This window comes from Elephas maximus, chromosome 13, assembly GCF_024166365.1.
Source record: "Elephas maximus indicus isolate mEleMax1 chromosome 13, mEleMax1 primary haplotype, whole genome shotgun sequence".
NCBI classification, from domain to species: Eukaryota; Metazoa; Chordata; class Mammalia; order Proboscidea; family Elephantidae; genus Elephas; species Elephas maximus.
Window position 1 is genome coordinate 80,700,115 of NC_064831.1, and position 18,538 is coordinate 80,718,652.

The window sequence follows — 18,538 nt, forward strand, 5'->3', positions numbered from 1 at the left end:
CTGGCACGTTCAACACTAAAAACAGGTTCTGCTTGAGAACACACCGGTCTCTTCCCCCCGCCCCGACCCCATCTAGGGCAAACAAAATTGTTGGCACTGCCAGTTTTTTTGTTTGTTTGCTTAATGAGAAAAATGCATCTCCAGGCATAGTAAGAAGGACTAACTCTTAAGGCATACTAGGCTGATAACTTCAGAGAGAGAAACATGCATTCGGGCTTTCTTCACTTAACGCACACGTTCTTCCTCAGAGGTCCCTAAGCGCAGCAGTCACTTTGAGGTGGTAGAATGAGAAAGGGCTTTGGAGGCAAACCAATCTGAGTTCAAGTCTGACATTCACCATCTGTGTGACCAGGGATAATTCACTTAATCTCTCCGGGCTCCGCTCTCCTCATCCCCAGAGTGGGGGAGATACGGTCACCCAGCTCACACTGAGTTGTAAGAGATAAGCCGGTAAGTGAAATGCAAGTACAGTGACTGGCATGTAGGAGGCACTCATGAAATACACATCTCCCTTCCCTTTCCCTGTCATCTTAGACTTGGTGTTATATTCCAGGTTCACCAGCACCACTCTTCCTTTTGCCTCAGGCATCTTCTAGTGCTCCTTCCGACCTGTGATGGCAGGAGCTAAGGCTCCGAACGACTATTAAGCAGTTGGTGAAGAAGAAAGGGTGCAATGGTGACACAGCTGTGGCCATGCAGGGCCACTGCACACAGCTGCACAAGGCAGTGGGGTACTCCCCGTTAGGGGCCAGCACTCACGGAACCTCCGATATGGATGGTGCCCCCTGGCGTTGTGTCGGCCTTCTTCCTCTCAGCCGCACAGCTCTCCCCTTCACTAAGCACGCCTGGACCTCGGTATCTTTTCCTTACTCTGGAGTGCTCAGATGCGTCTGAGTGTGTAATAGAGTGAACGTATCTTTGAACTTGTGAGTTTACACTGAACTGCACTGTTTTTTAATGTCACGTTGTGTATTAGTCTGGTCTCCCTCTTACCAAGGTAGATTTCCTTAGAAGCAAAAGCTATCTTTCCTATTTTACATTTTTCCAATGCAACTATGCACACTGGCCAATCCGGGATTTATAGGGTGTTCAACAGAGGCACATGGTAGAAAGAAATCAATGTCCCAGAAGAAACCATCACATGCGCAAGCATAAATTTTAATAATCAACACCTCAGAGCAGGTGGCAAGGCCAGACAAAAAGACAGAAAGAACCCTCACAAAAGATCAAGCGTCACCATCTGACGTGGTGCTTTACAGCTGTTCACAATCATTCTGACATCAGAAAAAAAGCTAACAGGGTGCTGACCAGGAAGTGATTGTTTATTTAGAGATTGGTTAATTCAGGCCTTACTAGGCAACACCTCCTTAAAGCTGCTTTTCCTACATGCCCCTCCCCGCCCCCCACCGCCCTTTCTGACCCCTTATTAGCTTTTAGTATTAGCTTTTAGTCAGCTAAGCACTTACCAGTAGGGTTCCTACAACGTCATGCACCTGCTTAAAAGCAGGCACCCTGACTCCTCCACCTGCACTCTTCCCCCAATCTTACTCTAAGGCCTCTAACAGCAGGCACCCTATCTGCTTTTCAGTAGCCCCTTTCTGCAGACAACAGATTAGAAGAAAAGTAATATGCAGTGAGGACCTGTTACATGCCATGCACTGGGCTAAGTAGCTTATTTCAGCTTTTTTCATTCTATCCTCACAACAATCCTGTGAGGTTTCGTTACTCTCGTTTTGTAGATGAAGAAAGAGAGGCTCGAAGTGTTCACAACTTGCACAGCAATAATCAGGAGTTGAAAATAGTTCTGTCTTGAATCTAAAACCCATATCGTTTCCATTACTCCACCCTGTTTGTTTTTTTTTTTTTTAGTAAAAATCAAGCAACCATGCAAGCAAGCTAAAGTTGTGGTTAAAAAATCACCTTTTCACACGTTTCCTCCCAACGTTTTATTATCACCACTTTCAAATACACACAGAAATTAAAAGAATCATACAGTGAATAACTAGATACCCACCAACCTAGATTCTACAATTAATGTTTCTCTATATTTGCTTTATCACCTATCTCTCCAACTACCTTTCCCACTATGTAGTCATCAATTCATCTTTTATGCATTTTAAAGTAAGTTGAAGACTTACTAAACACTTCATCATGCACCCTGTTAACTATAGTTCAACATATGGTTACTACTGTAGGTAATTTACATACAGTAAAACACAAATGGTACAATGCACCATTTGATAAATTTTGACAAATGCATATACCTGTGTAATTCAAACTTCTATCAAAATACAGAACATTGCCAACATCAAAGAATGTTCATTTGTGCCCCTTCTCAGTTAATCCTCCCTCCCGCTTACAGTCAACCACTGTCCTTAATTTTTTCACCATAGATTAGTTCTGCCTGTTCCAGAACTTCACATAAATGAAACCATACCATATACACTCTTGTGAATGGCTTCTTTCACTCAGCATCATGTCTGAGATTCAGCCATGCTGTCGTGTATCAGCAGCTCCTTTTTTTATTGCAGTCCACTGCATGAATATACCCGTTTGTTTATAATATTCCCCTGTTCATTTTTCACACATTTTTATTTGATCTTCCTCTGTATTCTGAGAGTTACTCAACTTTGTTTTTCATATCACTAACTGCGTTTTTCTACAACGTCAGTTGGTCCTTTGTCCCCAGTTTGAATATCATTATACATCATTTCAGCCAACTCCCTTTTCCAGTTTTGTCCTCACTGTGATGGCTTTTTTGCAGATGTAACTAAAGCCTCCAATCAGTGCATTTGATAAGGGAGATTATCCTGGATAACATGGATGGGCCGGACTAAATCAGTTGGAAGGATTTAAAAGCAGAGCTGAAGTCTGCCCTGGAGAGAGAAATACACTTGGCCCGCGGAGGACAGCTTCGGCCTGTGTCCTTGGAGCTTTATCAGGCTCGGGATCTTCCCTCCCTGATGGCCTAAAGATGATAGCTTTGGCCCATGCCCGTGGGACTGAGCTTGCCCGTGGTCTTGTCTTTCCTTCCTGCCCTATAATTTCAGACTTGCTTAGCCAGCTCCCACAATCACGTAAGCCATTTCTTGTAATAAATCTTAATACATATTTCTCCAACTAGTTCTGCTTTTCTGGTTGAATTCTCATCTACTAAACTTATTCTCTCCTTGTTGGTTCTTCCTCTGATTTTATAATATGTCTATTAAACAGCAAAGTGAAAGTACCTTCTAAATTTTTCTTTGTTTTTAAAAGAAAATCATAACCAGAGAGTCTTCCATTTAAATACTTAACATACTTTTCCCTTTCCTTTGTACTGTAATGTTATTTCACACGCCCCGTGTTGGTCTGTTTATTTCCCTGTTTAGCCATACTCAATGAGAAAGATCTCTACATAGGCCCAACTTTTCCCCACAGAGAAGGTGAACTGAAACATTATCTACTGCAAGCACCTCCCACAGACATCCACTCAGATCTGCAGAAATGGTTGCTCTGCCTAGCATGCATTCAACCATGATGAGTCGACTAAAGGGTTGCATCTTTTTCAAATTATCAGAATCTCTGACCAAGCAGAACTTTCTAAGTTCTGTGAATGGTACAAAGACTAAATGTATTTTCTGATCCCATCAATCCACCAGCATGCCCTGCTCACAGGATGCTTTGAATCTGTCTATAGGACTCCACAGCCACCATTCTTTCCACTATCCCATCCTGCCTCTTAAATAAACCTGAAGTCTCACATGATTCAGGAACTCTCACACCACATAAGGAAGAAAAACATTCATAACAGCCTAGTGTTAAGAAAATGGGCTTGTGCAAACATGAGACCTGTACCTTGTGAAAGAACCAAGGTTTGAGAGGCAACAAAACCTTTTGGAGCTACAGCCCTGCCATTACTACGCACTGCTTGTCTTGAAGTCTATATTAATCCTCTGACAAGAGCAACAGCCCATTGGTGGTCTTTTTCTATTTTATTATTTCTTTTTAGCAGCTATGATAGTTCAGAAATACACAAATACTGCTGGAGCTAAGGAAACATTTCTGTGGAAAACTATCAAACACTCTGCAAGGAGCAGGGGAACTAAAACGCCAAATGAGTAAGAGTGAGGATTTATCAACCAACATCAGATATACAGGCTTGGGACTACACGGGCTATTCTCAAGGTGGCCTTTCTTCAAACCATCTGGCCCTCCTCCCCACCCAAATTTGTCTTTGTGGGCAGGATTCCCACCCCCGAAGACGGGCAGGATTCCCACCCCCAAAGACGAACACATCTTCTTTTCACTTAGTTATACAAAACCATGACAAAGTAAGAATGAAGATCTCCCCCAGCATGGTTCTCCTTCTTGCTTTCATCACAGCAACCCTCCAGGGGGCCCGCTCTCTAAGTTACCTCATGCTGACTGCTACTGTGCACGTGTCTCTCACTAACCACTGAGGCACAGACGAGCTGAACTAAGCAACTAAGTGAGATGTGGATAACTTGGAAAGGGAAGACATCCTTGCCCTGCCATTCACTCCCCTTCTCCCCCCGATGAATCCTTGCCACTTACATTTAAGACACAACTATGGCAATACCTACAGAGTAGAGAGTACCCTTTATGTAACTAGGGATTAAAGAACATTTGGGTGAACTAAAATGGGCAAATTTCCTCTTATTCATGTATAAAGGGAGGATTATCTTTAGAAACATTTAAAAGCAAAAGAAACACAGTCTCATTCTACTTTGAAGAGCCTTTCCTTTTAGTGCTGACCTGTTTTATCCTTTCCTAAGAAACGTCACCTTCCCTCGTCATACCTCATCAATGTTCTGTGTCTCTAAAAGGCCACTGGGTATGGTCATGGTACATTCAAAGTGAATAGCTTGCCAATGGCACACACTTCAAAAAATACTTTCCCAAGACTTCTTGAGATGGAACTGTCACATAAATCAAACACATATATTCTATCCTAGTAATAATCACCATATAAATCTACCCAGAACCTCTGTTTATAAGGTATCTTCACATAAATTGTCTGCTTTGATTTGTACAACCATTATAGGAGAAAAGAAAAAATGGCCATAAAAATGGTAACAGTTACTACCACTTATTTAGTGTCCATTATGTACCAGGTACTGTGTTAAGTACATTGCATACAGTTTCTCTTATCTTCACAAAACACAAACAAAGAAATCACCAGATAGGCACACTGTTGCTTTTTGACAGAGAAAACTGAGGCACAGGGAAATTAAGTATTGTATTTTGCTAGTCAGGGACAAAAACTGGGATCCAAAGCCAGGCTATATAATTCTAAAGTCTGTTCATTTTCAATTTTATCCTGTGTTAGTTAGTGGGAGGAGTGGAGGGAAGTATTGGGGAAGGGGCATGTCAGAGTTCAAACCCCTTACTCTGTCTTGTGACTCACACTGTTTCACTATAAAATCAAAGGTGTGCCCTCAGAATAACACAGCCATAGGAAGACAACTTGGGAAAGAAAAAATAATGCTACTTGAAACGATGAAAATGTTTATATAGTACATCTCTGTTTATCTGGATAAATAATTAAGAGTAAACATTGTAGAGGATACACTTACCACAAGACTATTTTGGAAAAAAGGAAAAATTTCCACATGCTAACATAATGAAACCAAAAAAAAACTAAACCTGTTGCTGTCGAGTCGATTCCAACTGGTACCAACCCTAAAGAACAGAGAAGAACTGCCCCAGAGGGTTTTCAAGGAGCAGCTGGTAGATTCCAATTGCCAACCTTTTGGTTAGCAGCCAAGCTCTTAACCGCTGTGCCACCAGTGCTAAGGTCATTACGGTCATCAGCAAATTTCAGATACATGAAAACCAAGGTCCCAGTTGGGTAATCTCAGTATCTTCAGTTTAGGCAAAATTCCCTTTTTAGAACACAGAAGTCACTTCTCTGAATTCTGTACTGCACACGTCAAAGTGGACTGCGAAAATAATGAATGGAAGAATCCAGGTTCCTGTGTATATGGCTGAATTAGTCTCTACAAATGTTACAAAAAAAAAAAAAAAAAAACCCGTGCCGTCGAGTCGATTCCAACTCATAGCGACCCTATAGGACAGAGTAGAACTGCCTCATAGTTTCCAAGGAGCGCCTGGCGGATTTGAACTGCCGACTGCAGGGTTTCCTACTACAAATGTTAGAGGGCCTGAATTCTTAAATGAATTCACTTCAGTTTAAGCTTCTCCTACCTGCAGTTACTGCACAATCTAAAAAAATTGGCTCATGCTCTTAAGGATGCTTCATAAATTGAAAAACTCTATGTTCCAGTATTAAATTCTGAAGCGTTATGACAGAGATCTTCGAATCGAACCATCTACTCATTTCCCCCTGTAGCCATAACCGATGGCGAGAACATACAATTGTAGTTAATATTTATGCTACTATCAACTGCTGAAGCAGTCCTTGTGGCGCAATAGTTAAGTGCTCGGCTGCCAATGGAAAGGTTGGTGGTTTGGACCCACCAGCAGCTCCACAGGGGAAAAGACCTGGCGATACGCTCACATAAAGATTACACCCTAGGAAACCCTATGGGGCAGTTTTACTCTGTCCTATACGGCTGCTATGAGTCAGCCTTGAATCAACTGCACACAACATCATCAACTCTTATATTTCATGCAATGTCCCAGGCACTATGCACTAAATGCTTTACATGGATTAATTTATTTAATACAACTCCAGAGGATAGGTATTATTATCCTTCTCATTTCACAGAGGAGCAGGCTGAAGTTTAGAAAAGTGAGAAATCTGCTAAGGTCAGTGGTCTCTGGGAACATCTAGCTCAAGTGGCGTAACAGTTTATAAAGAAAGTGCCCTACATGCTACTTTGGTGAGTTGCATCTGGGGTCTTAAAAGCCTTTGAGTGACCACCTAAGATACTTCACTGGCCTCACCCCTTTGAGAGCAAGGGAGAAAGAAGAAAACCAAAGACACAAGGGAAAGATGAGTCCAAAGGACTGATGGACCACAACTACCACAGCCTCCACCAGACTGAGTCCAGCACAACTATATGCTGCCTGGCTACCCCCACTGACTACTCTGACAGGAATCACAATAGAGGGCCCCCGACAGAGCTGGAAAAAACTGTAGAACAAAATTCTAACTCACAAAAAAAGACCAGACTTACTGGCCTGACAGAGACTGGAAAACCCCCAAGAGTATGGCTCCTGGACACCTTTAAGCTCAGTAATAAAGTCACTCCTGAAGTTCATTCTTCAGCCAAAGATTAGACAGCCCCATAAAACAAAATAAGACTAAATGGGCACACCAGCCCAGGGGCCAGGACTACAAGGTAGGAAGGGACAGGAAAGCTGGTAATAGGGAACCCAGGGTTGAGAAGGGAGAGTGTTAACATGCTGTGGGGTTGGTAACCAACACCACTAAATAGTATGTGCACTGTTTAATGAGAAGCTAACCTTCATCTAAAGTACAATAATAATAATAAATAAAAAAAGAAAGAAATTTGTTAAGGTCAGATGATCAGTAAGTGGCAAAGCAAGGATTCCAGATCAGCACTCTCTAACTCCAAAGCCTGTCCATACCCTATTTCAAACGGTCTATATTTACAGCACTAGGTATAGTCAGGTGATGTGGCGGGAATACATTTGTCTGAAATAAAATCTTCACCCAAAACAAAGGAAACGGAACTAGAGCCAACTATTATTCTCATGGATTATATCACTTTGACGGTAGTCTCATGATAAGATTTGGGAACAGAGTTAAGAGCGAGTAATTGTAACTTATGGTAACACTGAAATTGTACTTTGAAGGATCAGAGCAATTTCAGCAAGGCATATACTGAGAATGAAGAGTGGTAAATAATCTAAAATGCAGACTTGATTTTCTCTCCTTCCATCGTCTTTTTTGGGGGGGGGGGTGGGTGGGGGAGATGGTAGTGGTGAGGGTTGCCAAGAAGAGGCAAGAGAAATGGAGTGGGAAATATGGATTTGTTTGCCAGTCCAGGACTTTTTTCTTTGCTACCCGCAACATACATAATTACATACGTGTGTATATATATATATACATAACTCCTTTGAGGAGAAAACTTCATTTAGCAAGTTTTAATCAAATCAAAACACAATTAAGCTAAATCCCATAGTTGTTCAGTGAAAATAAAAATGAGTTAGAGACCTGAACGTGACAAAACAAAAGCAAAAAATCACCACAGCCCCACAAGTAACTATATAACGCAGTTCCATCTTGATACTGATTTATAAAAGGTAACTAGGACAAACATTCCTATAACAATACACTAACGGAAGAGCTAAAGTTATTAAGGTCCACTACTGTTGTTAGTTGTTTCCAGCTTCTGGTGACCCCATGTGTACAGAATAGAACTGCTCCTTAGGGTTTTTAAGGCTGTGACTTTTAAGAAGCAGATCACCAGGCCTGTCTTCTGAGACAGCTCTGGGTGGGTTCAAACCACTAACCTTTTGGCTAGTAGTTGAGCACTTGACCGTTTGTGCCACCCAGAGACTCCCCTAAAGACCAACAGTAAGTTTCTGAAAAGGTACTTATGCCTCTCTCTATATACACATATAGATATACATACATACATACGTGTGTGCATAAATGAAACTGCAAATATTCTGATCTCTAGATCTCAGCAATACAGAGGCTTCTTGAACAACACATTAACGAGAAAAAGAAAAGGACAAGTGTTTTCTTCCTTGGTTTGATTTTACAATCCACGCTTTCTTCTATATTTTTTGTGTTTGACCCGGGCAGGCCTGTCCTGATAGTATACTCATCTCCACCACGTGGCACACCACTCCTGTGGTTGATCACTGTTAAAATCACTGGATTTAAGAGAATCAAAGCTAAGAAATACCTATTACCCATTCTTCCATGGGAGGAAGAATAAACTTATCTGATGGGTCTTAGAGAGCAGGAAGTGAGCATCCCCTGGCTCAGCCCCACTGGGCATTTCTTCTCAGGACCTGCTTACCTACAGAGAGGGAGAGAGCTGGTGTGTTCTCCCTACATGGCCCAGTAATCAAAGCTGGGTGCACTCAGACTTTGAGGGACAGTCCTGTGACTGTCCAGCTCTCTCATAGATAAAGTATACGCAAACCCTTTTGGCAAGAGATCTCATGCCAGTCCTCCAAGCTAGCTTTCATCAGTAATAAACCAAATATTTTGACCTCTGTGACTCCTAAACCTTCCAAATGCATTTGAACTGAGGAAGGAAAAAAACCAAGGGGTGGGGGTGGGGGGATGGGGGGGACATTGCCATCAAGTCAATTCCGACTCACAGAGACCCTATTGGACAGAGTAAAACTGTCCCACGGGCCTTTCAAGGCTGTAAATCTTTACAGAAGCAGACTGCCACATCCTTCTCCTGCGGAGCAGCTGATGAGTTCTAAACACCAATCTTTTGGTTAGCGGGCAAGTGTTTAACCACTCAGGCACCAGGGCTCCTCTAGGAAGGAAAGAGGATGTTATTTATTGGACCCCAGGTAAACACTGTTTCATTTTAGGGGATAAAAAAAATCATAAAACTTGGTACATGTCATCTGCTCCAAGAATAATTATGTGGGAAAACCCCTCTCCAAATAAAAGGAATATATGATAGATATTTGTTACATCAGTGCTTTTAATAAAGGGAAGCTCTTTCTTCAATGAAATCTTATACGGAAGCTGAGTAAATAGAATAAGTAAGAGTGACACTTCTCTGGCTAAAGATGTGTGGGGTTTCCCAGAGCTCAACGTGCTCTCATGCTCTTCTCCCCGCTCCCCTCTGCCAATCTTTCTTTTCCTCCAACTCCATGGCGTCTCAAAAGAACCTCAAAATATGATAATGAAAACCCTGTCTTTGATGATTAAACACCAGATAATAACAAAAATGGTTACTCTGGCTACTCTCTTCGTGAAGGATGGCTCACTTTCTGTGCATAAGAGAGCAAGCCTGAAATCCAGACCCAGAGGACAGTGATGGGCCATTCTCTACCTTAAATGAGACTGAAAACAACTCCAAAGGTGCTTCCTTAGGTGCTTTCACTACAGGAACAGGTTAACAGCGCATTCAAACAAGTACAAGGTCACTTAATTATAAGATTTATTCAGCTACTGTGGAAGACCTGAAGATAATGACCAAATCCTTAATTAATATAAATGCAGCCCCATTAAGAAATAAAATTAAAGAACAAAAAAAAAAAAAACCTCAGAATTTGTTTGATGGTCATATAAATTCTCACCATGCAAAGTCTGATCTGTCCCCAACACATTCCACTCTGCTGGCAGCTTCAGGTGTCTGAATGCCAGTGCTACCTTCTCATCGAGGGAATTCACATCCCCAGATGGAGGTCCTGACCGGTCAAGAAAGCGGGTGAAGTTCAGAGCCTGCTGGTTTCCAGCGCTGGTTGCCAGGAACTGGGCTGCATCATATGCTTCATCCTGGATGAAATGAAAGTCTTCTTCAGCCACCACAAACACGGGAAGCCCCTCTTTGGAAGCACAGAGCAGCACTTTCACTGTCTCACAGCAGTCATGACCTAAAGAAAACACAGGCAGCAAAGAAAACCGCATGAGTCCTCTGCAGAGAGAAGGACACTGGTGGTCCAGTGAGCTCTTCTTCAACGCTCTACGAGCTTCTGCTCCTCAGAGAAATCCCTCCCTTCTTTGGAGCTCTCACAGCATTATTCTAAACTTCCTCAAACGTCATTTTCAGTTGTTTTATTGTTATTTGCATATAAAAAATAGTTCCTTAACAAAGAGCAAATAACTTTGCATCCCACCTGTCACCATGGCAATTAACAGGCCCTGAACATCAAACTACTATTGTTCAATTTGAACAAATTAAAGAAAGGAAGAACAAGGATCCAGTGAAGCCTAGATACAACAGGAAATCTAATACCTACTAAATGGAATTAATCTGAAAATGCAATGGGGAAAAAAAAAAAATCACTCCTACAGGTTGCATGGGAGGAATTTCATGGATTCCCCAGAACTTGCTGTATTTGCAACACAATGAAACAGATCAAATGAGAATGTGATGAAGTACTTTAAAAAGTATATGGTTATACACATGATTATTATAGTGAAACCTGTAAAAGCCAGAGCTTGATGGGACTGCCTTGTTTTTCCTGGTCTTGCAGGTTTTCTGCCTTTGATACATGTAGTCTTAACCACTTTTCTATCGCTCTCAATTGCTGGGCAATATTTGAGTTTTCCTTCTCTGACAGGTTCCTGCCGTTTACAGGTTTCAGCTTTCACAGGATTTACTGTATTCGCAATCCAAGGCCTAGAAAATAATTTTTGTTCTCAGAGGCACGTTCTTCCCTGTCTCAGCCACTAAGGTAGCGAAGACTTCAAATAAAGTCACCTGGTGCATACAACACTGATGCAATACTGTTACTAGAAGCCCAGTTCGGGGAAAGCAAACATGCCATAAACTCTGTGGTGCCCACTGCACACATTGGCAGAGGCCAAAGGAGCCACAACTTTAGGCAGCAAGCTCAGCCACTCCACGGAGTCAAATTGGCAAGTTCTAACCACACTGTTTTTCTATAGTTAAGGACTTCTTAGACAAGCAGGCTTTTTTCTGGATTTTTAGCCTCACAAAATATGGGGAATGTACTCATTAAAACACATACAATTTTCCTTCAACTTTCCAACACTGATCTCAACTTGACAGAACTATGCTCCTATCATTAACATAGTTGTTCCATAAAATACGTTCCTGTTGAGAAAAAGGAAAAAAACTGAGCCAGTATTTTTACTTTTGAGTTGTGCCACCTTGTGCTCTGCCTGATTAACCACAGGCACCTGTGCACACAGCAGTCTACATTCATCACCCTGCAGAGATGGCTCTTCCAGATCCCTACGTGGTCCATTTCATGGGTGCAGGCCAGGAGAGGTTTCAGACCGTGGCGGCACAAACTAAGCTTTCTGCTGCCTTTCAAAGAAAATACATATATATATATATATATATATTTTTTTTTAAATCACATGAATAAGTTGACTTCCCACCTAATTTTCCCCCAGGATCCTCCTAAAGCCCTTCATCTGTGACAGAAGAAATCTCTCAGTGCTATGTAATTCCAGTGTAGCAAAATGTATTTACTAATCAAGTACATGTCATGTCAGGCATTTGACATGTCATTTTCTCCACACAATAAACTTATCAGGTATGTATTGTCCTTAATTTACAGATGAGAACCAAGACTTCAAGAAGTAAAGTAGCTTAGCAACAAGAAACTTGAAAGGGAAATTAGGAAAACCATTCTACTTAGAACAGCAACTAAGAGAACAGAGTACCTAGGTATAAATCTAACCAGGGATGTGAAGGACATGTACAATGAAAACTATAAAACACTGGTGGAAGAGACTAAAGAAAACTTAAATAAATGGAAAGATGTTCCATGTTCATGGATTAGAGAACTTAATATTGATACGATGTCAATACTACCCAAAGCGATTTATAGATTCAACTCAATCCTGATCAAAATTCCGACAGCCTTCTTTACAGAAATACAAAACCAATCTTCAACTTCATATGGGATGACAAGAGGCCCCATATAGCTAAAACAAAGCTGAAAGAGAAGAACAAAGTAGGAAGACTCACACACTTTCTGATTTTAAAACATACTGTACAGCTACAGTAATCAAAGCAGCCTGGCACTGGTTTAACAAGAGAAACACAGACCAGTGGAGTATGATTGAGAGTTCAGAAATAAATCCAAACAGACTGATTTCTGACAAGGATGCTAAGTCTATCTGATGGGGCAAGAAGAGTCTCTTTAATAAACAGTAATGGGAAAATTAAATTTCCACACGCAGAAAAATGAAACAGGATCCATGCCTTACACCATACACAAAACCAAATTCAAAATGGATTAATGACCTAAACATGAAAACTAAAACCATAAAATTCTTAGAAGAACAAGGAGGGGCAATGCTATCAGGCCTAGCTTTCAACAATGGATTGTCTAAAATAATAACAATAGCACAAAGAGCAAAAGACAAATAAATGGGGCTTCATAAAAATAAAAAATTTTGTTCATCAAAAGACTTTACCATAAAAGTGAAAAGACAAGCTACCCACTGGGAGAGTATCTTCAGAAACCATATATTCGACAAGAATCTAATAATCAAAATATACATAAAACTTTAACTATTTAATAACAAAAAGACAAATAACCCAATCATAAAATGGGCAAAGGAGTCAAACAGACATTTCACCAAAGAGGACATTCGAATGGCCGCCAAACATATGAATAAATGCTCAGCATCATTAGCCATCAGAGAGATACAAATCAAAACCAGAATGAGATACCACTTCACTCCCACTAGGATGGCTAACATTAAAACAAACAGAAAATAACAAATGTTAGCCAGCATGTGGGGAAACTGGAACCCTTACCTATTGCTGGTGGGAATGCAAAATGGTACAACATTGTGGAGAACAGCAGAGCAGTTCCTCAAAAAACTAACAATAGAACTACCATATGACCCAGCCATTTCACTCGTAGGTATATACCCAAAAGGCCTGAAAGCAGAGACTCAGAGACTTGCACACCAACATTTACTGCAGCACTATTCACAACAGTCAAAGGTGGGAACAATCAAAATGTCCATCAACAGATCAAGGAGCATCTCAGCCAGCAGGAAAAATGAAATCTCGATATGTGCTGCGGAATAGATGGAGCTTGAAGACACTATGTGGCGTGAAATAAGACAATTACAAAAGGACAAATACTGCTTGACCTCACTTACATAAAAAGACAAGAAAAGGCAAATGTATAGAGACCAAAGTTTTTTTAGCAGTTACCCGGGGGTGGGAGGGAGGGGGATGATAGAAAAATCGCACTGATTAAGGGTAGGGTTGTAAGCTAATTATTGTAACTGGTGTCAATAACTTGTACACCTGTGAAAAGTTGAAATGGCAAAACCTGAAATAGAGATATTTACAATAACGAAAAAAAAAAACAAAAAGAGTAGCTGCTGAGGCTGCTTATGTACAAACAAATACCTCATGGGATTTGGTTCCTTGCTTTGGAGGTTTAGGGTCATGATTTCATGGGACTTCCCAGTTAACTGGGCTAATAATGTGTTTAGTGCTTTCTGTTCTACCTCCTAGTTCACTGTGTAGTGCCTGGGGTCTCAAAAGTTTACGACTGGCCATCCGAGGCACAACAATTCGTCTCTATTCACCTTGAGCAACAGAGGGAAAAAGAGAGTCAGGAACAGGAGGAGGATGTGGAATGTGTGGCCAATTCCCTCCAAAAAAAACTGCTTCCTTTACCATGAGACCACAAGAACTGGATGGTGCCTGGCTACCGTTGCTGAATATTTTGATCAAAGACTCCACAGAAGAATCCTGATGTAAAGGCGGGAAATGCAGAACAGAACTTCAAATTCTCATGGACTCTAAACATTCTGGAGCCATAAACTACTGCCCTGAAATAATCTTTAAACCTTAAACTGAAAATATCCCCTGAAGTCATCTTAAAACCGAGTAACGGTTTAGCTTAACTAGTAAAGGCCTGCCTTGAACAATATGCTCTTTTTAAGAACTATTTATATGGGATCAAACTGACAACAGCAACTCAAAAGGTTAGACAGGAAACTTATGGGGCAGTGAGTTTATGTTAATGAGGGAGGAACAACTCAGAAAAGGAGGTGAGAATGTTTACAGAACTTGAAGAGTATAATCAATGTCCCTAAACTGTACATGTAGAAACTGTTGAATTAGTGTATGTTTTGCTGTGTATATTCTAAACCACAGCAACAACAAAATAAATAAATTTAGAGAGAGAAAAAAAAAAAACAAAACAAGAGGTAACTTGCCCATGGTTAGATAAAAATTAAGCAACAAAACCCATTATTCAAATTCAAATCTGACATCAAAGCACATAGCCTATTATATCATGATGCAAGAGTTTTGTACCACATTCCTATAAGCAAAGGAGAAAGGGTAACAGCTAAATTCCTGTCTGTGTTCTAGCACCCGGAACACAGGCCAGTATGTCAATAAAGCAAGAATATCAGGTTCATGAACCATCAACATCTGTCTTCATACAAACATATAACCTACTAGGTACTGCCACTGCCTTCCAAATTAAATTCTTTCTTTGAAGGCTTTAGGGATCTGAAGCAACCTCTGCCTGGAATATACATGTTATGTCTGCATGTGTGCATTTCAATTATATGTGTGGGCATAACTGAAACTAGAAAAAAAATCTTATCCATTCTTTGCAGGGCTGCCAGCTTAGTTACATAAGACAACAGCGTGAGCAGAAACAAATCAACCGATTCACTCTGAGCAGAAACAAATCAACTGATTCAGTGTGAGCAGAAACAAACCAACTGATTCAGTGTGAGGAGAAACCAACCGTTTCAGGCAGTGGTGGATCATCCAATAGGCAAGGTAGCACAGTGCGTACCTTGCTTAGCAAATCATCTGTAGTGAAACTGTTCACTACAGATTAGTAAGTAAGCACAAGTAAGCCCATGCTTACCCTGCTTACTGGGTCATCTGTCCCTGTCAGGGACTGTAAATTTGAAGAGTGACTTTGATTTTGTAGGAGGGTATTGTGGGGTTGGGAGAGAGACAGATGCCACCCATACCTACAAGGAGAATCTCTAATGTGTTGAAAAACATGTAACTGTTCACGACAGATGATCTGGTAAGCAAGGTATGCACTGTGCTTACCTTGCCTATTGCGTAATCCACTTGGATTCAGCTGTGACGCCAGGGGCAAATGACAATCTTTGCAATACTTTTAAATCATATAATCTCTTAATCTTATAACTAGAAGAGCCCTGGCGGTACAGTGGTTACGTGCTTGGCTGCTAACCGAAAGGCTGGCGATTCAAACCCACCAGCCACCTCACAGGAGAAAGATGGGGCAGTCTGCTTCTGTAAAGATTTACAACCTTGGAAACGCTATGGGGCCGTTGTACTCTGTCCTATAGAGTCGCTTTAAGTCTGAATTGACTCGATGGCCAATGGGTTTATTAGTCTTAAAACTGAAGAGATAATTTTAGAAGAGTCTTCCCAAATTCTTTAATACTATCACCCAAAACAACATACATATTTTCATTTCCAAATAAATTAGACAGACAGCAATATATTTTCCAGTCTAAGAAAGAATGTTATGGCTCCCATTTAGGAATCTAACCAATAATTACAGCGTTGTCCATTTTTTCATAATTAAGCTAATTTACGAACTACCGACAATCCTTTGAGGTGGATACGAATAAATGTCAATAAACACGAAAATCACCAATTTCATAATACATGATAATAACTGATAATTTAGAATCCAAATGGAATTCTGCCTTCAAACCTTCAACTCACCATACCTTAGAAAAAATATTACACTAACCTAAAATAATAATATACACCGTCCTTATCTATCCCAACAGTCTTGAGCTTTCCTACCACTCTCCTTCCCCAAGCCTGTGCAAAGCTTCACAATGCAGTGTTAACTTCTTTATAAGCCCTCAGATGAGAAACCCGAAAGCTTGAACCAGAAAGGGAGTCACAATGTCACCAAAAATAAACATCGCTTACTGCTCCATAAAATCACTTTTTGTATGTACACAAAGTTCATATCATATTCTTCACCTTTAATTTTATTACTGGCAAGCACGCATGCGGGCACACATACATGCACACAAAGGCAAAAGGCCATGGTGAGGCAATTTCTCTTTAGTAGAAGCTGGAAAACGCAGAAGTACCTGTGCAGAAACCTATCTAGGGTTGCTAAACTGAACGTTTACTCAGGCAGGATGGGGGTGAAGACAGACAAGGAGGGGATAAAATAGAGGAAGATATAGGGGAGTATGTATACGCACCTGCGTGTATGTGTACACACATACATGTGCTTACCAGCACAAGTATACGTATCTCTGCTGAGAATTTTTTAGCAGGCGAAAGGGTGTATGGGCGAGCTTTTGTTCGGTAGTCTGGCTCTATTTCTATAAAGTGAAACTGTCTATCAGAGGAGGTAGAATGGCAGAAAATGGCCGTGACATAGATATCTAGGAGAAGCCATCCAATTGTCAGCCCAATGCTTTCCCTTCAGACATGAACTCACAATCTGAAGGAGAAACTATGAATCATTGTAAGTAAAATGACGCCATAAATCTGGAACTTATTTGGTTACGATTATAGGCTTTTTTTGTTCCCCAAAAGAGAAGCTGAGGGCTAAAAGAGGAGTACACCCAGTGGAGATCTGAGGGTTTCAAGGATCAGTCTACATAAAACTTAAAGAGTAAACTGGAAAGTTTACTATTGATCAGGAACAAAATGCCTCACACTGACAGGAAATCAACCACACAGAATTGGCACGGGCTACTCTCTCATTTTAATGTCTTCTATGAGGCTGAAGTGGCTCCTGAGGTTAATTTTTAATTCCTACAGCTGTACAGAAAGTATTTAAGGGAAAAAAAAAAAACCAGCTCTACCTTTTTTAACCAATGGTTATACAGTATGAACCCCAAAATAAACTCTCTGCATATGCATACATAAAACCTCTCACCACCATAACCTTGCTGTGGACACATGACTGTCTACAGGAGAGCATCAGTCTTATGACTGCCTTTGTAAACAAAGAATACAAAGTATTGACAACGTCTACAACTACACTGCAAAGCCATGGGAATAGGAAGCCATATCCGACTCAATACAAAAACCGCAATTTCTTTCTACATGAAAACTGAAGCTGCAGTAGAAAAAAAAGGGTAACGAGGTTTTTGGCTAATTCCATGGTGGCTTCCCTTCCACACAATTTCCTGGTATCAACAAAGGAAAATAAAAAATAGCAAATCTTTCAAAAAAAGGGAAGCTCTGAAAAAGTTATCGAGCTTCTTTTGGAAGAAGCTACCCTAGAGAATTTAAGGGAAAAGGAGATAACTTCTTGAGGAAACATGGCCTATACTTTAATTCCACTTTTTAAGTTGCCTTCTGAGTTTATTCCACTATCAGATCAAGTTAATTTAAAACAGAAATATAAATTATGGGGCAGGAGACCTGTTACCAAATGAGTTAATTATAAGAGATTCTGAAGTATGCTGGCAGTTAGCTGTATGTATAGTCAGAGATCTCAGAGGTTTGAATTTCAGCTCCTCTGTCAAAACATCTGCTTACCTTGAGAAAGTCACTCACTCAACTTTGAAGTCATAAAAAATGGGGACCTGAGAGATGGCCATACACAACGCACCTGGCATAAAATAAACCCACTGACCAAAACCCACTGCCGTCGAGTCGATCCCAACTCATAGCGACTCTATACGACAGAGTAGAACTGCCTCACAGAGTTTACAAGGAGTGCCTGGCGGATTCGAACTGCCAACCTCTTGGTTAGCAGCCGTAGCACTCACTTAACCACTACGCCACCAGGGTTTCCTGGCATAAAATAGGTATCTAAAAAGTGGTAGTTATGATTATTAGCTACTTATATATATATATTTTTTTATGTGCCTGTGTTCTGCTAACTCAGAGAAAACAGAGTCCCAATACTCTACAAAGAGCTTCTGCTGCATGGCTCAACAAGCTTCTGAGCCACATGTTGC

General features: G+C 40.8%; 1 protein-coding gene across 8 annotated transcripts in view; it reads right to left on the reverse strand.

The window, feature by feature from the left end:
• AKAP13 (A-kinase anchoring protein 13) overlaps positions 1-18,538 on the reverse strand; it is a 395,855-nt gene that overhangs the window by 206,129 nt on the left and 171,188 nt on the right. For all 8 annotated transcript variants that reach the window (XM_049905678.1, XM_049905675.1, XM_049905676.1 and 5 more), the window contains exon 4: positions 10,213-10,509. In XM_049905678.1, coding sequence (XP_049761635.1) covers positions 10,213-10,509 — 297 coding nt within the window. The remainder of the gene's footprint in view (positions 1-10,212; positions 10,510-18,538) is intronic.